Below are 18,551 nucleotides of genomic sequence, written 5' to 3'. Positions count from 1 at the left end.
TGATAGCAAATAGTGGGCATCATGGAGTAGATGAGTTTGAAGAGGGCTGGAAGGGAGTTGGGAGAAGTGAGGGGCATGGGAGAGGAGGGGATGGAGGAAGCAGTGGCAACTGGGTTGATGATCTTGAGTTTGGAAGTAAAAAAATATATGAAGTCCTCATAATTAGTATCATGCTGTTAAACCCATCTGAGAAGCTTTAATGTGCCACTGATGATAAACTTTGTTTAACATTAGTGGCAAACTTAATCTGTGCTTTATCAGCTATGCATCATTTTTTGCTTGACTGTTTTGAGGGGTAATAGAAAATTTACATTGATAGCTAAGAGCAAAGTGAAGGAGGCCCATTCTATGCACTACAATCTGCTTTAAAGTGAACACTAATCTAGTGGGGAAAATTCCAATGTTCCAATTTACTTTTCAAATGTGAAGTGGAACAACACTGTTATTTACTCACTCATAATGAAAATAGTGTTCATATTACCTTTCCTGATCCATCAAGAGCAGTGGAGTCCATCACACATATTAATACATATCCAGTCCCAAGGTTTTTTTGGTTGGGCAGGAGGAGGGATGTTAGTGTGCTGGGGAATGGAAAACTCTTCCATTTTTGGCACTTCAAACTCTCCTTGCAGACTGATTCTTTTAATTGCACGCTTTAATAGTTTTCACTTCCTGTACTGGACCCAGTCTTGGAATCGCAAAGTTGGTTTCAAGACCCATCCTGCATTTAAAGATGTAAGAAGTCACACAACACCAGGTTATAGTCCAACAGTTTTATTTGAAATCACAAGCTTTCGGAGCGCTGCTCCTTCGTCAGGTGAAGTGGAGAGATGCATAAAGACACAGCTTATATAGTCAGAGAATAATCTTTCTAACTGCCATTTGTCGCACCATTTAAAGATGAAAGAGTACAGCATCTCTTTGGGCAGATAGGCTCTGAACAACTGTCATGAGCACAGCAATTGCAAACTCTGCTGATTGCTTAATGTTATTGAACATGAATTTGTTGTCTTCACCATTTCTGAAACTGCTGGCCAGTATTACTCAGTCCACTGACTCCTGATACAGTGAATTTGTTTTTCCACAGTGAAAGGCTTCCACTGTGTGTGGTTAACAAATTCACTGCTGAGACTTGCATTCTTTAACCAATGCAGTGTAGACTGAACCTTTTTACCACTGTATGCCAAAACTACATCTGACTTATTTACCTGCTATTTCCTGCCCGAAATTAGAATAAAAAACAACTTCATACTTATCCATCATTGATACAATTGTATTTAAGTCAATACCTTTCAAAGCAATTTGTTAGTAAGTCCCAAGTTTTGGTGCTTGTATAGCTGCTCTGTTGCATGTAGCCAAACAAACACAGAACCTTTCCCTTGGTGGGTGGGGGATGGAAGAGAGGAGGGTATCTGTGCACTTGGAATGAAATCCTTTTCCATGTTTTGCACCAAGAGTTGGCAACATTAAACTCTTCCTAGATATAGAGAAAACTCTTTCAAATTTTCTCTCCACCCCCTTAACAGCAAAAGCAGTGTCAATTTTTCATTTACTCTCCTCATAGTCTCGCCTAGTGAGGTTGGCAATTTGGTTCCCATTTGTGCTGAATTTTGGGCAATTTGGTGCTATGGATCTGTGCACATTCAAATTGCGTTGAGACTGGCCAGATTAATTTCACATAAGATGTTTGGACTTGTCAAAGAGAAGGCTTCATTCCTATCCGTTGGGATTTGAACCCAGTTCCAAGAGGTGTCGGGCAATATGCCACCCAACTCCTTTATTTGTATTGATCCCATTTAGCCTGATTCCACTACAGTCACATCCTTACGAGCTTGAATTTAGTTCCAATGTAACAATTGTATGTTTGACAGGAGACATTGTTTTCAAATGCAGATGTCTAGCAGAGTTTTTCCATGTTGTATAACATCTTTGCCCGGATCTTACACAGAAAAACTGTTGTTAGTGGAGGTGCTGCGGTTCCCCATCCTTATGGAATAACTAGTTTTGAAGATAAATTGTTCTATACTGACTGGACCAAGATGGCGGTTATGAGATCCAATAAGTCTACAGAAAACAACCCACAGATTGTCTATCAATCTTCACTGAGACCATATGGAGTGACAGTTTATCATGCATTCAGGCAGCCATTTGGTAAGTTTGGTTAAATTACTAGTTGATTTTCGTACTTCACTGCATGAATGAAAGTGACATAATAATTTGTGATGCAAAAACTTAAATACAACTTTAAGTACTGATAGCAAAGAATGAGTTTCAGATTAATTTCACTTTTGGAGCTTCAGTATGGTATATATACCAAATTACCACACAAAATGTAACTGTTATGTACTTTGTATGGATAATTTTGGGGGTTATTTTTGTCTTTGGCATCTCGTACCTTCTACAGAATAACCTGCTGCTGATAATTGTGCTACGAAGAACTCAATCTATTTCTAATGAAATTAAAACATACTTAATTTCCAAATAAGAAGGCACTCTTTCTTTTCCTTTGCTACAAAAAGCATTGTATTATGAGTAGCTCCACCTCTTCTTCCTCGTTTAAGACGCTCCTTAAAATCTACTTCTTTGACCAAGCTTTTCATCACCTGTTCTAATGTCTCCTTCTTTGGCTCGGTGCCAGTTTTTGTCTCATTATGCTCCTGTGAAGCACCTTGGGATCTTTTGCCACATTAAAGGTGCTGTAGAAAGGCACGTCGTTGTTGTAGCTAGATCAGTTTAGGTGGGACTTGTGAGCACCAGTTAGTTTTAAAGATCTCTTGTTTTCCCACCTATGCAGAGAATCATAGAACCTTACAGCACAGAAGGAGGACATTCGGCCCATCATGCCTGTGCTGGTACTAATTTAGCCCCACACCCCAGCTTTTTCCCCATAATCCTGCAAATGAGTCCTCTTCAAGTACATGTTCAATTGCCTTTTGAAAGTTCCAATCTAATCTGATTCCACCACGCTTTCAAGTAGTGCATTCCAGAACCGTCTGTGTGAAGAAATGTCTCCTCATTTCCCCTCTAGTGCTTGTGCCAATTATTTTAAATCTATGTCCTCTGGTTACCAACCCACTTGCCAGAGGAAAGAGTTTCCTCCCTTCTTGCAAAATTATGAGGGGATTTGATAGAGCATGTCTCTATTATGTCTACCCTTAACCTTCTTTGCTCTATGGAGAACAGTCTCAGCTTCTCCAATCTCTCCACATAACTGAACTCCCTCAGCTCAGGTATCATCCTGGTAAACCTCCTCTGTACCCTCTCCAGGGCCTTGACATCCTTCATTATAGTGTGTTGTACACAATACTCCAGCTGAGGCTTAACCAGAGATTTGTAAAGGTTTAGCATGATTTCCTTGTTTTTGTATTCATGCCCCTATTTACAAAGCCAGGTATCCCATACGCTTCCTTAACGGCCTTATCAGCTTGCCCTGCCACCTCCAAAGATGAGCACTCCCAGGTCCCTTTGCTCATGCACCCCCTCAAAATAGTACCATTTAGATTATACTGCCCCATGTTGTTTCTCCCAAAGTGCATTTCTTCACACGTATCCACATTAAATTGTATCTGCCATGTGACTGCCCATACACCAGTCTGTTTATGTCCTCCTGAAGTCTGCTACTATTATGCTCATTATTTACTACGTTGCTAAGTTTTGTATCATCCGCCAACTTCAAAATTGTACTTCCTAAAACCAAGCCCAGGTCATTTATAAGAAAAGCATGCATGTTTTCCCAGCCTGTGTGGAAAAAGTAGAAATCATTCTCAACTACAGCTTGCATTCATAACTAACTGAAAAACATAAGCTAAATCTTTTAAACAAACTACACATATTTGATTGTTATATTTGTGGACTGTCATTTGGAACGTGATAGCTTTAGAATGCTGCCGTTTTCAAATCAAATATGATTGGTGCTTACGATAGGTTTAATAAAGATCAAAAGTTACCCAACTGTCAACCACGTTTTTGGTAATTCATCAGTCTTGCTAATCCATGGTTTTTAGGAAGCATTTGTATATTTTCATTATATTTTTGACTTCACTTACTACTTTTAAGCTGGCAATAATTGCTTTTATAAATGTCAGGACTTTCTGTCAGGTGATAATAGTTCTATGTTACATACAAACATATGAAAAAGTGATAGTAAAAGACCAGCTGTCCCATTCAGCCATGTTACAACTAGGCAACATGACTCCCAATATTGATAAAGTACTAGTTAACTCCATACTGTATATTACAGTTTCCACAATGTAATGTGTCCAGCACAACATTTCTTTAAAAGAAAATTCCTGTGTTTAAATCTGACATTTCTTTTGTTTTGTATGTGCTGATTTTAGTGAGGAATCCATGTGGCAGTAATAATGGTGGATGTGAGCAAATATGCATCCTCAGCCATGGAACAGACAATAACGGCCTGGGCTTCCGATGCAGGTGCAGGCTGGGTTTTGATCTTTACCATGATGGGAAACATTGCTATGGTATGAGAATGGTCTTAAAAAATTCTTTAACTTTTTTAAGATGTGTAAGGATTATCTCCAGAAATTTCCATTGAGATACTCTACAACCTCCTTTCATTGTTTATCTACATGTACCTTCATTAACCTCCCAGTACCTTAGTAGTTTAGTATGACCTCAACAATGAATTAAGTGGTAGGGAATATCATGGCCTGAATAAAGCACAACACAAAGCAACTCTGTGAGCTAGACAGTGTATCACATAGAAAACTGCTATGAACAAAGAACAGTAGGGAAAGAAAGAATAAACTTTCACAACCTCCGGTATTGACATGTGGTCATTGTTGCAATGCAGGGAAACGGGGCAGCCAACTTGCGCACACCAAGGAGTTAAATGACCAATCAAACTGTTTCAGTGATGCTGGTTTAGGGATAAATGTTGGCTAGGACACCAGGAGAACTTTCCTGCTCTTCTTTGAATATTGCCATGGGATCTTTTATGTCCACCTGAGAGGACAGACGGGGCCTCTATTTAACGTCTATCTCCAAGACTCGCTCAGTACTGCACTGAAATGTCAGCCTAGATTATGCGCTCAAGTCTCTGGAGTGGGACTTGAACCTTCAACCTTCTAACTCAGAGGTGAGAGTGCTACCACTGAGCCAAGGCTGGACAGGTGAAGAGGTGTATATTTTTTCAGATCTGTCAGACAGTTTTAAAAAAATTGGCTAGTGTACTTAATCTTACTATTCCTATATATTATCTGTTTTTTTCATGGGGGGAAAAAACCTATTTGTGTTGAAAGCAGTATAATTAGAAAATATCAAATGATATTTTTTATTCTATTCACTTCTTTTTCATGTTAATGATATATAATGCAGAATTTGTACTGTTTGTATACTTGTAGAACAATAGGTTACTGGCAATACAGTGACATTTCTGATTAGCTTGACCTAGATATTCAAGGCTGGCTTTTAAGGAGGAAGGCGGGTTGGGGGCAGTGGGGGGGGGGGTCTCCAAGGCGGTCGGGAAACATGGGAGGCCAGTTTTCCTGCAGGTCCTGTTGAATTTAACGGCAGGGCCTGATTTGCATGTGAGGCCTTGGTTTCCCACCCGCAGGCAGCCAGATTGAGAGGCTGTCTGCGGGCGGGTAGGCCTGCGGTACTAGGCCTCATGGAGGAGGGAGGGAGGGAGAATTCGGGCCGGGCCATTAAAAGGATCGGGTGGGGGGTGGTGTTGAGCAGAGGATTGGGGGCAGGGGGAGAGAGGATCGGGGCTGGATGATCTGAGGGGATGAAGGGAAGATCGTGGCCGGCCACTGGAGGATTATCTCCCCCGCTGTGTAATTAAATGATTTCCATCTTGATGTTTCTAAAAATGTAAAGAATGGGATATAAAAAAAGAAAGACTTGCACTTATATAGCCTTTCACAACCTTAGGATGTACCAAAATGCTTTACAGTCAATGAAGTACTTTTGAAGTGCAGTCACTGTTGTAATGTAGGAAACACAGCATCCAATTTGCGCACAGCAAGCTTCCACAAACAGCAATGCGATAACGACCAGATAAGTTTTTTTTAGTGATGTTGAGTGAGTGATAAATATTGGCCAGGACATCGGGGATAACTCCCCTGCTCTTCTTTGATCTAGTGCCATGGGATCTTTTACGCCCACCTGAGAGAGTAGACGGGGCCTTGGTTTAACGTCTCATCTGAAAGACAGCACCTTCAACAGTGCAGCACTCCCTCAGTACTGCACTGTACTGTCAGCCTAGATTTTTGTGCTCAAGCCTCTGGAGTGGGGCTTGAACCCACAACCTTCTGACTCCGAGGCGAGAGTACTATCTCCTGAGCCATGGCTCATGAGGGTAAATCTAATGCTCCCACATTCCCAGCGAGAAAGCTATACTTGACAAGAGCATAGATTGGAGATAGGGCTAGAACACTGTAGCCCCAATTATCCGACCCACCTCTCCCTTTGAAGGCGTCTTGCCACGGATCAACGAATTTACCCACTGGTTTATAAGTTAAACTTTACTCCTCATCCCCCTCTCCTCCCCATTACCCCTCTCCTCCACCTTTTTCTTCTTTCCTTTTCCCCTTGCTCTTAACCCACCCCCTCTCTTTCTTCCCAATCGTTTTCCATGTGCCCTTCCTCTCCTCTCTTCTCTCTTGCTCTTCCCCTCTCCACCCTACTCCCTTCCCTTCACCCTTTCCCCTCCCATTTGTCTCCTCCATTCCTCCACCTTGGTCTAGTTAACCCTCTGCTCTGTAACCCTGCTTGATCTGAATATAGCACTTGGTCTTGTCTCCCTGTGTCAAATTGAAGAATGTTTTGAACATTTTATGTTCTGTCTTCTGCAGCTGTGACCCAGTTCCTACTATTTTCATCCCAGCTGGCTGTGCGTGGAATCCCTTTCAATATCTCCACTCAGGAAGATATCATCCTGCCTGTGACAGCGAGCCCCTCTTACTTTGTAGGGCTTGATTTTGATGCCACACAGCAGACGATCTTTTTCTCTGATACAAGGACGGACATGATTTATAAACAGAAAATTGATGGAACAGGTAATGATCAAATCAATGTAAATAATCAACTTTTCACATCTTTTTCATTTTTTTAATGGAAAGAATGTGGGTTCTGCTTCTTAAAACACGATGTGGAAGCCTCACTACCTTTTAACATTTTATAAGATAGGCACCATATAAATATTGTACGTATCTTTATAAATGCTGTAAGATTTCTCCTCAAAATTACATACAATGCATATATAAAATGAATATAATAAGCATATCAGTGTTAATTTTATAATGTACTGTAAATATGAAAAATATTACAAGATTAGATTATCCATGATTTTGTTTTACATGTGTTTAACTTCCACTTGCGTCATATCTGCCTCGTTAGATCCTTTTTTATTCTGCCATACCTATAAATAATCTCATTGGTTCCTTACTATCCTTTTAAAGTTGTAATTAAGGATACTCTCACAGCTTGAAGTGAAATTCCCACAATTTTAAAGGAGCTAAATCTGCCCAATTTTGCCAGCAAAGGAGTAAACATTTGTTTTGGCGTCTTTGCTTCAACAAATCGCTGTGGTGTACTTGCCAGCTGTGATGTACTTGCCTATGTACTATAGCTGGGGACTGAGTTTAGAGTGATTAATTTGAGAATTTGACCTGCGGACTTGCACTTTGATGAGCAGATATTTTTTCCCTTCCCCCACTCCAGCATGTGTATTAGGGGGAAGTAATTGTTAAGAATAGGCATAGGGAATGGAGACTGGGCGGTGCACTCTCTGTTCACCTCTGGGACCTGGATTTGAATTTGTTTGTCTCACTCTTTCTCTCTCAATGTCTCTTGCTCCCACTCTCATTCTTTCTCTCACTATATCCCAGCTAAGAGCATGCAAACAGAATTCTGTATCTACGAGTGAGAAAATTTGAGTATTAAAATCAATAATGCTTAGTTTTCTGACTGATGTGTAGGCCGGGAAGTCCTAGTTGCCAATAGAGTGGATGGAGTAGAAGATCTGGCTTTTGATTGGATTTCAAGGAATCTCTATTGGACTGATGCACGCTATAGCAGCATTTCTGTCCTGCGACTGGCTGATAAATCCAGGAGAGCAATTGTTGAGAACTTGAACAATCCTAGATCTATTGTTGTGCATCCATTGATGGGGTAAATAAAAAATTCAGTATTCATCGTTTTCTTCCTGTTAAATACCTTGGATGGAATTTTGAGTAACTTTCATAGATTTAATAGGAGCTTCACCTGGCTATAATCGTTAAGTGTTCAACTTACCACTGTTGCATCTACCTACAGATATATCTTCTGGACAGACTGGTACAGACCTGCAAAAATCATGAGAGCCTGGGGTGATGGGTCGCATGCAATGCCAATAGTCAATACAACACTAGGCTGGCCAAATGGCCTTGCCATTGACTGGAGGTAAGCCAAGCTGATAATTCAAAAGGCTATTTTTATAGCTGTCCGAGTCATAAGGGTATGTTTTCCTCCATTTGCTAATGGTGCACAAATAGTTAGTTTGAACTTGGGCTTTATTTTTGTGATGACTTTTTGCTGGCGTTAGCAAATTAACATGAACATGAACATTGACATGAAAATAAATGATCATCGTTTCTTTGATAAGACATTATTAAGCCCAATAGAGTAGCAGGATATAAGTTTCTACATCATGATTTCTGATTTCAACCAAGACATTTAGGGGATAATCAGTGGAGGTGAAGCACTTCTTCATAGGTGGGAAGGAGAAAATGTATCATTAGTCACTTTCTACCCTCTTGCTCATCTGATCATGGCTGGTCCAACAGCACTATAAAAAGGGATCTTGGGAGGTTGTCTGCCCGTCATTTTAACTAGGGATGGTATTTCTAACATGACCAGGAGACCCAGGATAAAATTTCTATTTTGGAAAAGAAATCGGAGAAGGCTTCATTTTTCTGTAATAATGAAATAAAATTGAGTTTGAAATGACTCTGAATTGTTTGAATTTTAAAAAGTGCTTTCTTTGGCTGGTGGTTGAATAAAAACAAGCGTTCTCGTGGATTTTGTTAAAACAGGAATTCAATCCCGACTGCTCGAAAGAGAAGTCAAAAACAAAAAGTGATTGTTTATCACCTTTTAGTGAATGTATAAGTAAAAGTTGTTTTGGTTACTCTGCAATACATATTCAATTCTGGTTAAATTATAGCTACAGAATGCTGAATAAATTTGCACGTAACCTGTTCGCAGCCATCCTATTACCCACAGCGTCAGGTCCCATATGCAGCTAGTTATTTTCTGGACTTTGGTATTATTGTCTGTAGTCCCAGTTCTTGTGCAGGTCTCATGTCTATTTGAGACAGTCAGCAGTGAAGCAGATTATTTTAACACTGAATTTATTTTTTAAATCTCTGTTGGGCATGTTTTGAATTCAGTGCATCATTTTACAGTTATTTAGTCTCCATTTGAACTGAATCAAAGATTTCTGCTTTTCTAGTTCTCTACGTCTCTATTGGGTGGATGCCTTTTTTGATAAAATTGAGCACAGTTCCTTTAGTGGCTTAGACAGACAGACTCTCAATCGAATTAGCCAAATGTCACACCCTTTTGGTCTTACAGTGTTTGGTGGTAAGTTACTATCCTGTAAAATATTAAAGTCATTAGACTTTCTGTAAAAAAAAGAAAAAAATATATATTTATTTTTGTGAAAATATGTTTTAAGATTTTCTCTATATGGTTGTGTTCAGAACAAAACTAGTTTGGTCTTAATCCTTTCCTTGATTGGCTTTTCTCTGTAGATTATGCATACTTTACTGACTGGAGGCTGAATGGAATTGTCCGTGTGCGGAAAACAGATGGCGGTGGGATGTCTATTATCAGAAGAGGCATCAATAACATTATGCATGTAAAATCATTTGATGCTTCTGTCCAGACTGGTATGTACAAATATGCAAATTATACACTTTTTAAAAATATCTGAGGAAATCTATTTAACTAACAATTCAAATTTGGAATTATGGACAAGGTAATACTAAACAAAGGAATCTTCCCCAGAACATACAGGGCCTAACACATTGTGGATCCTACTCCACCAGCGTAAGTGTGGTGGAGCAGAAGCCCCATTTGCCCAAGCATGAAGGTGTAGACCCCATCCCAAATTGTGCCCCACCCTGGTCTTTCCCGGACTGAAACAAAATGAGCAGTAATAGTCTTCAGCTGCATAAGGAGCCATTCTGCTTCCAGAAGGAAAGTAATTGATGCCCGCTGGGATTGATTACCTTGCTCTGGGTATGGTCTGCAACCTTTCAAAAGACCTTAACAGGAACACCGCCACACCTCAGCTGGTTAAAGTTCCCATCAGCCTTTATAATGGCCTTTTGGGTGGAATTCTCGGTGTAGTCTGGAAACACCCAAGACATGCACCCTTGACATAGATGGTGTGAATTCTGCCCACACTTCTGGTACTGGAAAATGGAAGACAGAAGAAATGGGGTAGAATCCTGGTAAAACTGGGTTCTGCCCAAAAGTTTGGCCATAGCTGGGCAATCAGCTGGCCCTCCGTCCTTGGGCCCAACTGGAATTTTGGGTCTGTAGATTGGATAGAGAGGAAAGTACTCCTGTTAAGTTTAGTGAAAAGTTTGTTATAAATGCCAAACCTTTTTTTTGGAGGAATTTTGCTCCCAATATTATTTAGTAACTTCCATTTGACTTAATATTGGGAAACTTTTATTTTAATGAATGCTCATATTAATGAAGCAATTTCTCGGGCCTTGTGTTGAAGTCCTAGTATCTTCCACATCTATCTAATAGACATTTTGTTTTTTTACAATATAGGATCCAACTACTGTAACAAGCCAACAAACCCTAATGGGGACTGTAGTCATTTTTGCTTCCCAATAACCAATTTTCAGAGAGTCTGTGGCTGCCCCTATGGAATGAAACTTGACTCCAACAATGTTAACTGCATTGAAGATCCATCAAGTGAACCACCTACACAACAGTGTGCCTTCTTTTCTTTCACCTGTGCCAATGGAAAATGTGTGCCAAATTATAATCGCTGTGATGGAGTTAATAACTGCCATGATAATAGTGATGAAGTGAACTGTGGAACTTTAAGTACGTACTGTTGAAATTTACATATATTGCAGCCAATGTGTCAGTACAATTGAGGAGTTGAGTGCACTCATTTAATTTGTTTAAAAGGTCTTAATTTCTCTAGTTGCATAAGATCAAATTTACCTTTCAGCACATCTAATTAATGCATTCTTGGGCTAAGAAATAAAAGATTATGAAATTTTACAGAATGAGATTAATTGTCCTCAGTTTTCAGAATACTTCTCTTTGTCACATTAATTAAATTTCTATTTTACGTACTGATTTCAATTCTTTATGACCCATTACATTTAATTAATACATCCTGAATGATACTTGCAGTGTTCTGATTGGGACACTAGCAGACTTTGAACCCTAGTGATACCTTGTAACAGTAAAGCCCATCATAAAATTAGTAGATATGTTAGTGTTTTAACTTACTTTTTCCCTATGTGGAATAGAACTGGAAAAAAAGTTTGCCTTCCAGAAAGTAAACCAATTCTTGTGTTTAGATTCCTCATCAAAACCCTGCATGACGTTTTAACTGGCATTCCCGGTGTTTTATGAACAGGCTATTGAATATAGCCAAATCACAAATATATAAATCATTTTGATAGCTTTTTAAGACAAAACTTCCATAATGTAAATTTTGGGACTATAGAAGAGAGAAACTCGCATTTATATAGCGCCTTTCACAGCCTCATGACGTCCCAAAGCACTTTACAGACAATTTAGTAATTTTGAAGTGTAGTTGCTGTTGTAATGTAGGAAATATGGCAGCCAACTTGCACAAAGCAAGGTTCCAAAAACAGCAATGTGATAATGACCTGATAATTTGTTTTTAGTAATGTTGGTTGAGTGATAAATATAATGCTTTTTACGTCCACTTGAGAGGGCCTTAGTTTAATGTCTCATCTGAAAAACGGCACCTTCGGCAGCACTCTGTACTCCCTCAGTACTGCACTGGAGTGTCAGCTCAAGTCTCTGTGGTGGGACTTCAACCCACAACCTTTTGACTCAGAGGCAAGAGTGCTACCAACTGAGCTACGACTGACACCGATTTATACACAAGAGAATGAGTAAGGCTAATATGGAGGCATTGGGTGAAGTCTTATGCGGGAACGTAATTGATTTAATAGCCATTTGGCAGCATTTTTTAAAATAATAAACTGCTATATTTTCAATGTACAGCACTGAAAGTGATCTTGACAACAGTGCAATTTAAAATGATTTCTGATTTTATCTTGTATGCAATTACATTATCTCACCGCTTACAGATTTCGATACATGTACGTTAGTTTCAGGTCTGAAATATTTCCATATCAGTCCAATTTCACTATTGAAAAGTATAGTTTAATGTCCATAAAATACAAGATTAAATATTCTGACATAAGTCATGCAACATGGGTCTTGTTGACATGTGTATACTTAGTGAAATATTTCCATGTACTGTACAGCGTCCATTAGAAATCAATATGCCTGGTGTTTCAATGGGTAAGACATGGAAGTCTTTCATATGTATTTAATATGTACTATTAATTTGATCTAAGCTGTTACAATTTGCTGAATTTTTACCTTTTGAGACAAGCCAGCTTAGCATCTGATGTGTGTTACCTGTGAATAGGAACTATTAATAATTTACCCACTTAAGCAAAGTAAGGCATTGATACATTTCTATGCACCTTTCATAAAAACTTATATTCTTGTCTTATGTCTATACACCTAGATACCACATGCTCTTCAACTGCCTTTACATGTTCTAACCACCAATGCATTCCAAATTACTGGAGGTGTGACGGACAAGATGACTGCTCAGATGCGAGTGATGAACGGGGATGCCCAACCCGTGGCCCCAGAACCTGTGCTGCAAACTATTTTACCTGCACCAATTACCAGTGTATCCCGAAGAGATGGGTATGTGACACAGACAATGATTGTGGAGATGGCTCAGATGAGCTTAACTGCAGTAAGTATTACATTTTTTTCTGTGAGGTGTACTTTGTAAGTTTAAATGGTATAGGATGGACTATTTGGAATGAAGTAACCTATTGATCTGTTGTGATCTGGTATGATTTTACGACTATTTATTTTAATAGTTGATGGAATTATAGGTTTCTGCCAGACGCTTGTGACATTGTTGTGGTGCAGTGGTAGAAGAAATTCAGGGCCAACATTTGTATCAACACTTTCGCCAAATGGACAATTTAAAAAATGCAAATATTTTTGTTTAAAATTAAATAACGTAACTTTTTCTTAATTTGTGTAGTTTTTACTAAGAAATGAGAATAAATTATGTTCTTATTTCATAAATCGGTGCACTGTAAGATATAATTCCATATGAACTATTAGTGTAAAGTACTTAATATCAGTGGGTAGGCTGCATACTATTAGCTATTATGCCAATTCATTCTAATGTTTTGACCGGTGGGGGCATATTAATCTCTCCAAAATGTGTTTATTTTCTGCACTTGAAAAATGTATAGGCTCTTCATATGATCAAGGCTAGGGAAAGTAAAACACACCTAGTTAATATTATATGCGTATTTTTAAAATATATAAATGTAACTTTTTTGAAACACCAGTCATACCGAGGATGAAATTTCATGTCAGAAATGTTTCCAATAGTGGAATGACATCTAGAAATGACTGCCGCATGTGTTGATATGTTTGTTCATTGCAGAAGAAAGTTATAAATTTGCAGTGCTTGGTGAAGCACTATTGAAAAAACATTAATTAAGCTCATTAACATGGGGGGCTAATTTAAGCAGGCTATTTTGCAGTATCCACATATTTATAGGGCCTGCAGATCTATTGGTTTTAAGTCCAGTGCAGAGCTGACACCAAGGAAGTAAACCCAGCAGCACAGTCTATTGGTTGCTTTCATGATTCTTTTTAGATGAGGAGATGGATGAATCAAATATTTAGTAAGATTTGGAGGTGGATTTTAATCTTATCCTCCCAGAAGCCGGTTGGTGGGTAGGTATAAAAGAGCAGGTTACTTACCTGCTCAGATCGCGACCATTTCCAACTGTTTGCAGGGTTTGCAGGTGGATGAGGTGGCTGCCTAAACCAGGCGGGAACCTCCTAAATGTTTGGAAATTGGGGTCCTATTATCCTGGGAAAGCATAACATAAGGATGCTTGCCCCAGTCAACAACAGATGCATCCATTTTGGCTTCTTTTTCCTGATCCAGATTTTCCAACCCAACAATTCCATTGCAGCTTCTTCTCACAGTGTCAACATTTTAATCTCCTGTGGCTAAACAGCCACAGTCATGTGAGCCAATTTATAAATGCTCTTTTTTGACAGCATGGAACCTTTCACTCCTATGGGTGGTGGCCATGGTGTTGAACTGACTCAGGATATTTCCTCGGGTCTGCTTTCTTGTATGTGGATTGGGGGATGTTCACCAGAGGCAAATACCGCTGCTGTTCTAACCAGTAGATTTCACACAATAAAATTCACTGCTAAATCAGTAAAATGCACGTTTCTGGTTGATGTTTCCACCCTGATGGTTCTTCTCACCACAACTGCATTTTACTAGGGTCAAGAAATTTATTACCTGCTTGTCAAGGTGGTAAGCTGTGATAATCACTGCTCTATTATGACTGGTTCAAAACTATATGGCAAATAGTGGCAGTACAGGGATGTGGATAACAACAACAACTTGTATTTTATATAGCACCTTTAATGTAGTAAAGCATCTCAAGGCACTGCACAGGAGTATTATAAGACAAAAAAATTGACATCGAGCTACTTAAGGAAAAATTAGGGCAGGTGACCAAAAGCTTGATCAAAGAGGTAGGTTTTAAGGAGCGTCTTAAAGGAGGAAAGAGAGGTAGCGAGGTGGAGAGGTTTAGGCAGAGAATTCCAGAGCTTAGGGCCTAGGCAACAGAAGGCACGCCCACCAATGGTTGAGCGATTAGGATAGGAAACTTCAACACTCCCATCTGTTGGTACGTTCCAAATGCTAGCTGACTAATAAGCCCATCAGAGGTCCAAATTTCCTACATGTGAAATTTCACTCCCATTAAGATTTGCGTGATGTGAAAATGTTTCCCACTTCAGTGGGACAAAATATGCACATGAATAGAAAAGGTGAAGTTCCAGCAGATAATGGCTCTTCACAGAGTTCTCATCCTTGTACTTTGCTGAACTCTGTAACGTTGTAGTTGCCACCAAGTTTAGGAAAAGCAACTTCTGAGGTAAAATTGGACTATGCCAGTACGGGCTCATAGTGAATTGTCAGTCCATTTTACACTGTGCCCAATTTTTTTTTCATTGAAATAAACGATAAAGAAAATCAGTTTTGTGCTACTGCTGTAGACCAATTTCACCCTCCACAATTTTAATAATTGTAGTTATCTTTTTCCCATTATATTTTTATTTGGGCAAGTTATAGGAGTGCTATCACCCAAGCATGGATCACTGCTTTCAGAAGAATAGTGAGGGGGAAACTAATCTGATTTGGTGCACATACCAAAATAGATATAATCGTTATAATTCTATGACCAAGGATTGGGATTGTTAGCTGTAATTAAAATGAATCCATATCTAACTGCAATTCATTAGCCTAGAAATTCGGCCATGTAGCACCCATTTTTGGGGCACTAGACGGCCTCCTAAGCCTCCAATATGGCAGGCAGGAAGCTGGCGTACATTTCTGACCGGAAATGCGCCACCAGCAATATTGGATAAGGTAGATGCATTTGCGGCAGGAGAGCACGTCGGGAACATTTTAGGTATAGAATTATTTTATTTTAATTGGGGTCCTGCACATCTTACAGGACCTGTTTCCAATTTTCGAATGCCCCAACGCTTCACTCTCCACATGCTGAACTCGCACAGCTAAGCACAGGAAGGCCTCCATACATACCTGAATGTGGACCCAGGAGGAGCAGGAGTGCTGCTCCCAACCCCCTATTAAAGGAACTCGGTCCGCTGCCGGTACCCCTCCCCTGCAGATCCGCTGCCACTACTGCAACCCCACCCCACTACGATCGCCGCCGCTAACCCCCCGGGCTACTGATCTCCCCAATCACCAATTATTCCTTCTCCCTTCCCCCCCCCCCCCCCGAGGCCCACAATCTCTGTCCCAAGGCACAATCTTAAGCATGGTGATGGGTTTCCATGCATGTCAGACACTAAACTGACCAAAATGGCTTTGCATGGTGTATTTTAAACAGAAGGATTTATTGTTCATTGTGCCTTGCACTTTAAGTAATGTAGAGATAGTACTTTGTACATTATTACTGCTTTGGTATTACTGGTGATCTTTCACATGGAAAAGAAACATAATCCAGATAATGCAGATTTTGTGATTTGTTCTTTCAAACTCATGAAAGAACAACTCGGACTCTCCTCCATTAACCAGTGTGATATATGAATTCTAGCGATCTCAGTCAGTAATTTCCTTGTATTTGGGAGTTAAATAGGTGTGTAAAGTAGGATTGAACATCTACAAGTCTCAACAGCAGCTACATAAAATGCTACTGTAAGTATAAATTTAAGTTTTTTTTTCTGATTTCTCTTTTTTTCTTAAAAATAAAGATTTCACAAGTACCTGCCAACCTGAACAATTCTTGTGCCCAGAACATCGGTGCATTGACCCAGCTTACGTTTGTGATGGTGATGAAGACTGCCTGGATGGATTGGATGAACAGGGCTGTGGTGAGTGTAGAAAAATGGTAACGGCCACAATCAGAGGCAGTTTATCGCAAACATTTTGAATAATACGCTATGGTTCAGATTCCTAAACTAGAATTAATTTCTTTACAGTGTATAACTGCACTTCCTATGAGTTTAAATGTGCAAGAGGAGGGCAGTGCATCAGCAATTTCTACCACTGTGATGGCGTTTTTGATTGCAGTGATCAATCTGATGAGGCGGGATGCCGTATGTATATCAATATAGAGCTGATCGAAGGTTGATTTTCTCTGTAACTCTGTTCCCTTGCTGCTTTGTTTTGGTTTGAAATTGTTCTTGGTGTTCCTGAAGTTTAGGGAGACAAAGGCCAGGAACACCCCCCTCCCCACCACATTTACATTGCAACGCAGGGCCTGCATCAGTTGCATGCACCAACTTATGATCCAGTGCATGTCCAGTTTCTTTCTCTAACCTCTGAATTTGGTCTTGGGGGCCAGTGTCAATAATTTATTGCTATCTTATCTTTCCTGGATTTTACCCTAGCCATTTTATATGATAAACATCACTTTAGTGACCTTGCCCAATAAACAGTAATTGGTTTGTCAAAGTATTAATTGACACAAAGGATTGCTTTATATAACCCCTGACAAAACTTGGATTGCAATATTGTAAGCTTTTGTTTTTCTTTTTGTAGCCACTCGACCACCAGGTATGTGCCACCAAAATGAATTCCAGTGTCAAGATGATGGCGCTTGTATACCATCAAATTGGGAATGTGATGGCCATGCAGACTGTACTGATGGATCAGATGAACATCTTGGCTGTTCACCAAAGAACTGTTCTGCCAGCTATTTCCGGTGTGATAATGGAAACTGTGTCTTCAGAGGCTGGCTGTGTGATGGTGATAATGACTGTAGGGACATGAGTGATGAAAGAGACTGCCCAACACAGCCATTTCAATGTCCCAGTAACCAGTGGCAGTGCCCAGGTCTTAGCATCTGTCTGAATTTGGATAAGGTTTGCGACCGTACTACAGACTGCCCAAATGGTGCAGATGAATCTCCACTCTGCAGTAAGTAAATTACTTTTAATATTTCCCATATTCTTTATAATGAACATAAAGTGTATATGTGGGACAAAATTAAAATGTCTGTAGTGAAGGGTGGAAGAAAGGAGCAGATACTATGACCTGCAATTGATACTACTATTATTGTACTACAACAATTTACATTTATATAGAGCCTTTAATGTAGCAAACTGCCCCAAGGTGCTTCACAGAAACATATTCAGAAAAAAAATGGCCACTGAGCCAAAGGAGAGTGTAGCATTGGTGACCAAAAGCATGGTCAAAGAGGTGGGTTTTAAGGAGGGTCTTAAAGGAGGAGAGCAAGTTGGAGAGGTTTAGGGTGGGAATTCCAGACTGTGGGACTTAAGAGCTCAAGGCGCAGTTGCCGATGGTGTGGCGAAGGAAAGGTGGAGATGCCCACGAAGCCAGAGTTGGAAGAACAAAGAGTTTGGAGGAAACAGATTTTAACTTGGTGCAGCGGGGTGGGTGGAGGAAAGAACAAAAGGGACGGTCTGTGATAGGGTGGAAGGCAGAAGTGGTTAAATGCTACAAATGGGAATGGCAGAATCATCAACAGCTGGAAAAAATAGGGGCAGAGGTTATGGCCTGAAATTGTTTAACTCGATGTTGAGTCCAGAAGGCCCAACCAGTCCCCATCCACCATCACCTGGCTGAACTTGTTCTCACATTGAACAACTTCTCCTTTGACTCCACTCACTTCCTCCAAATTAAAGGTGTTGCTATGGGAACCCACATGGGCCCTAGCTATGCCTGCCTTTTCGTGAGATAT

At 39.9% G+C, this 18,551-nt stretch overlaps 1 protein-coding gene across 2 annotated transcripts in view; it reads left to right on the top strand.

Moving 5' to 3' along the window:
* Window positions 1-18,551, top strand: part of lrp2a (low density lipoprotein receptor-related protein 2a) — a 390,094-nt gene that overhangs the window by 160,573 nt on the left and 210,970 nt on the right. For both annotated transcript variants that reach the window (XM_085986489.1, XM_085986488.1), the window contains exons 14-25: window positions 1,949-2,151; window positions 4,338-4,478; window positions 6,816-7,019; window positions 7,941-8,133; window positions 8,278-8,403; window positions 9,455-9,585; window positions 9,756-9,893; window positions 10,792-11,073; window positions 12,776-13,015; window positions 16,600-16,719; window positions 16,828-16,944; window positions 17,390-17,767. In XM_085986489.1, coding sequence (XP_085842615.1) covers window positions 1,949-2,151; window positions 4,338-4,478; window positions 6,816-7,019; window positions 7,941-8,133; window positions 8,278-8,403; window positions 9,455-9,585; window positions 9,756-9,893; window positions 10,792-11,073; window positions 12,776-13,015; window positions 16,600-16,719; window positions 16,828-16,944; window positions 17,390-17,767 — 2,273 coding nt within the window. The remainder of the gene's footprint in view (window positions 1-1,948; window positions 2,152-4,337; window positions 4,479-6,815; window positions 7,020-7,940; window positions 8,134-8,277; window positions 8,404-9,454; window positions 9,586-9,755; window positions 9,894-10,791; window positions 11,074-12,775; window positions 13,016-16,599; window positions 16,720-16,827; window positions 16,945-17,389; window positions 17,768-18,551) is intronic.

This window comes from Somniosus microcephalus, chromosome 4, assembly GCF_052327205.1.
Source record: "Somniosus microcephalus isolate GS21.2 chromosome 4, FLI_Smic_1.0, whole genome shotgun sequence".
Taxonomy (NCBI): domain Eukaryota; kingdom Metazoa; phylum Chordata; class Chondrichthyes; order Squaliformes; family Somniosidae; genus Somniosus; species Somniosus microcephalus.
Note: the sequence above shows the minus strand (reverse complement) of the source record. Positions and strands in the feature narration are given on the sequence as shown.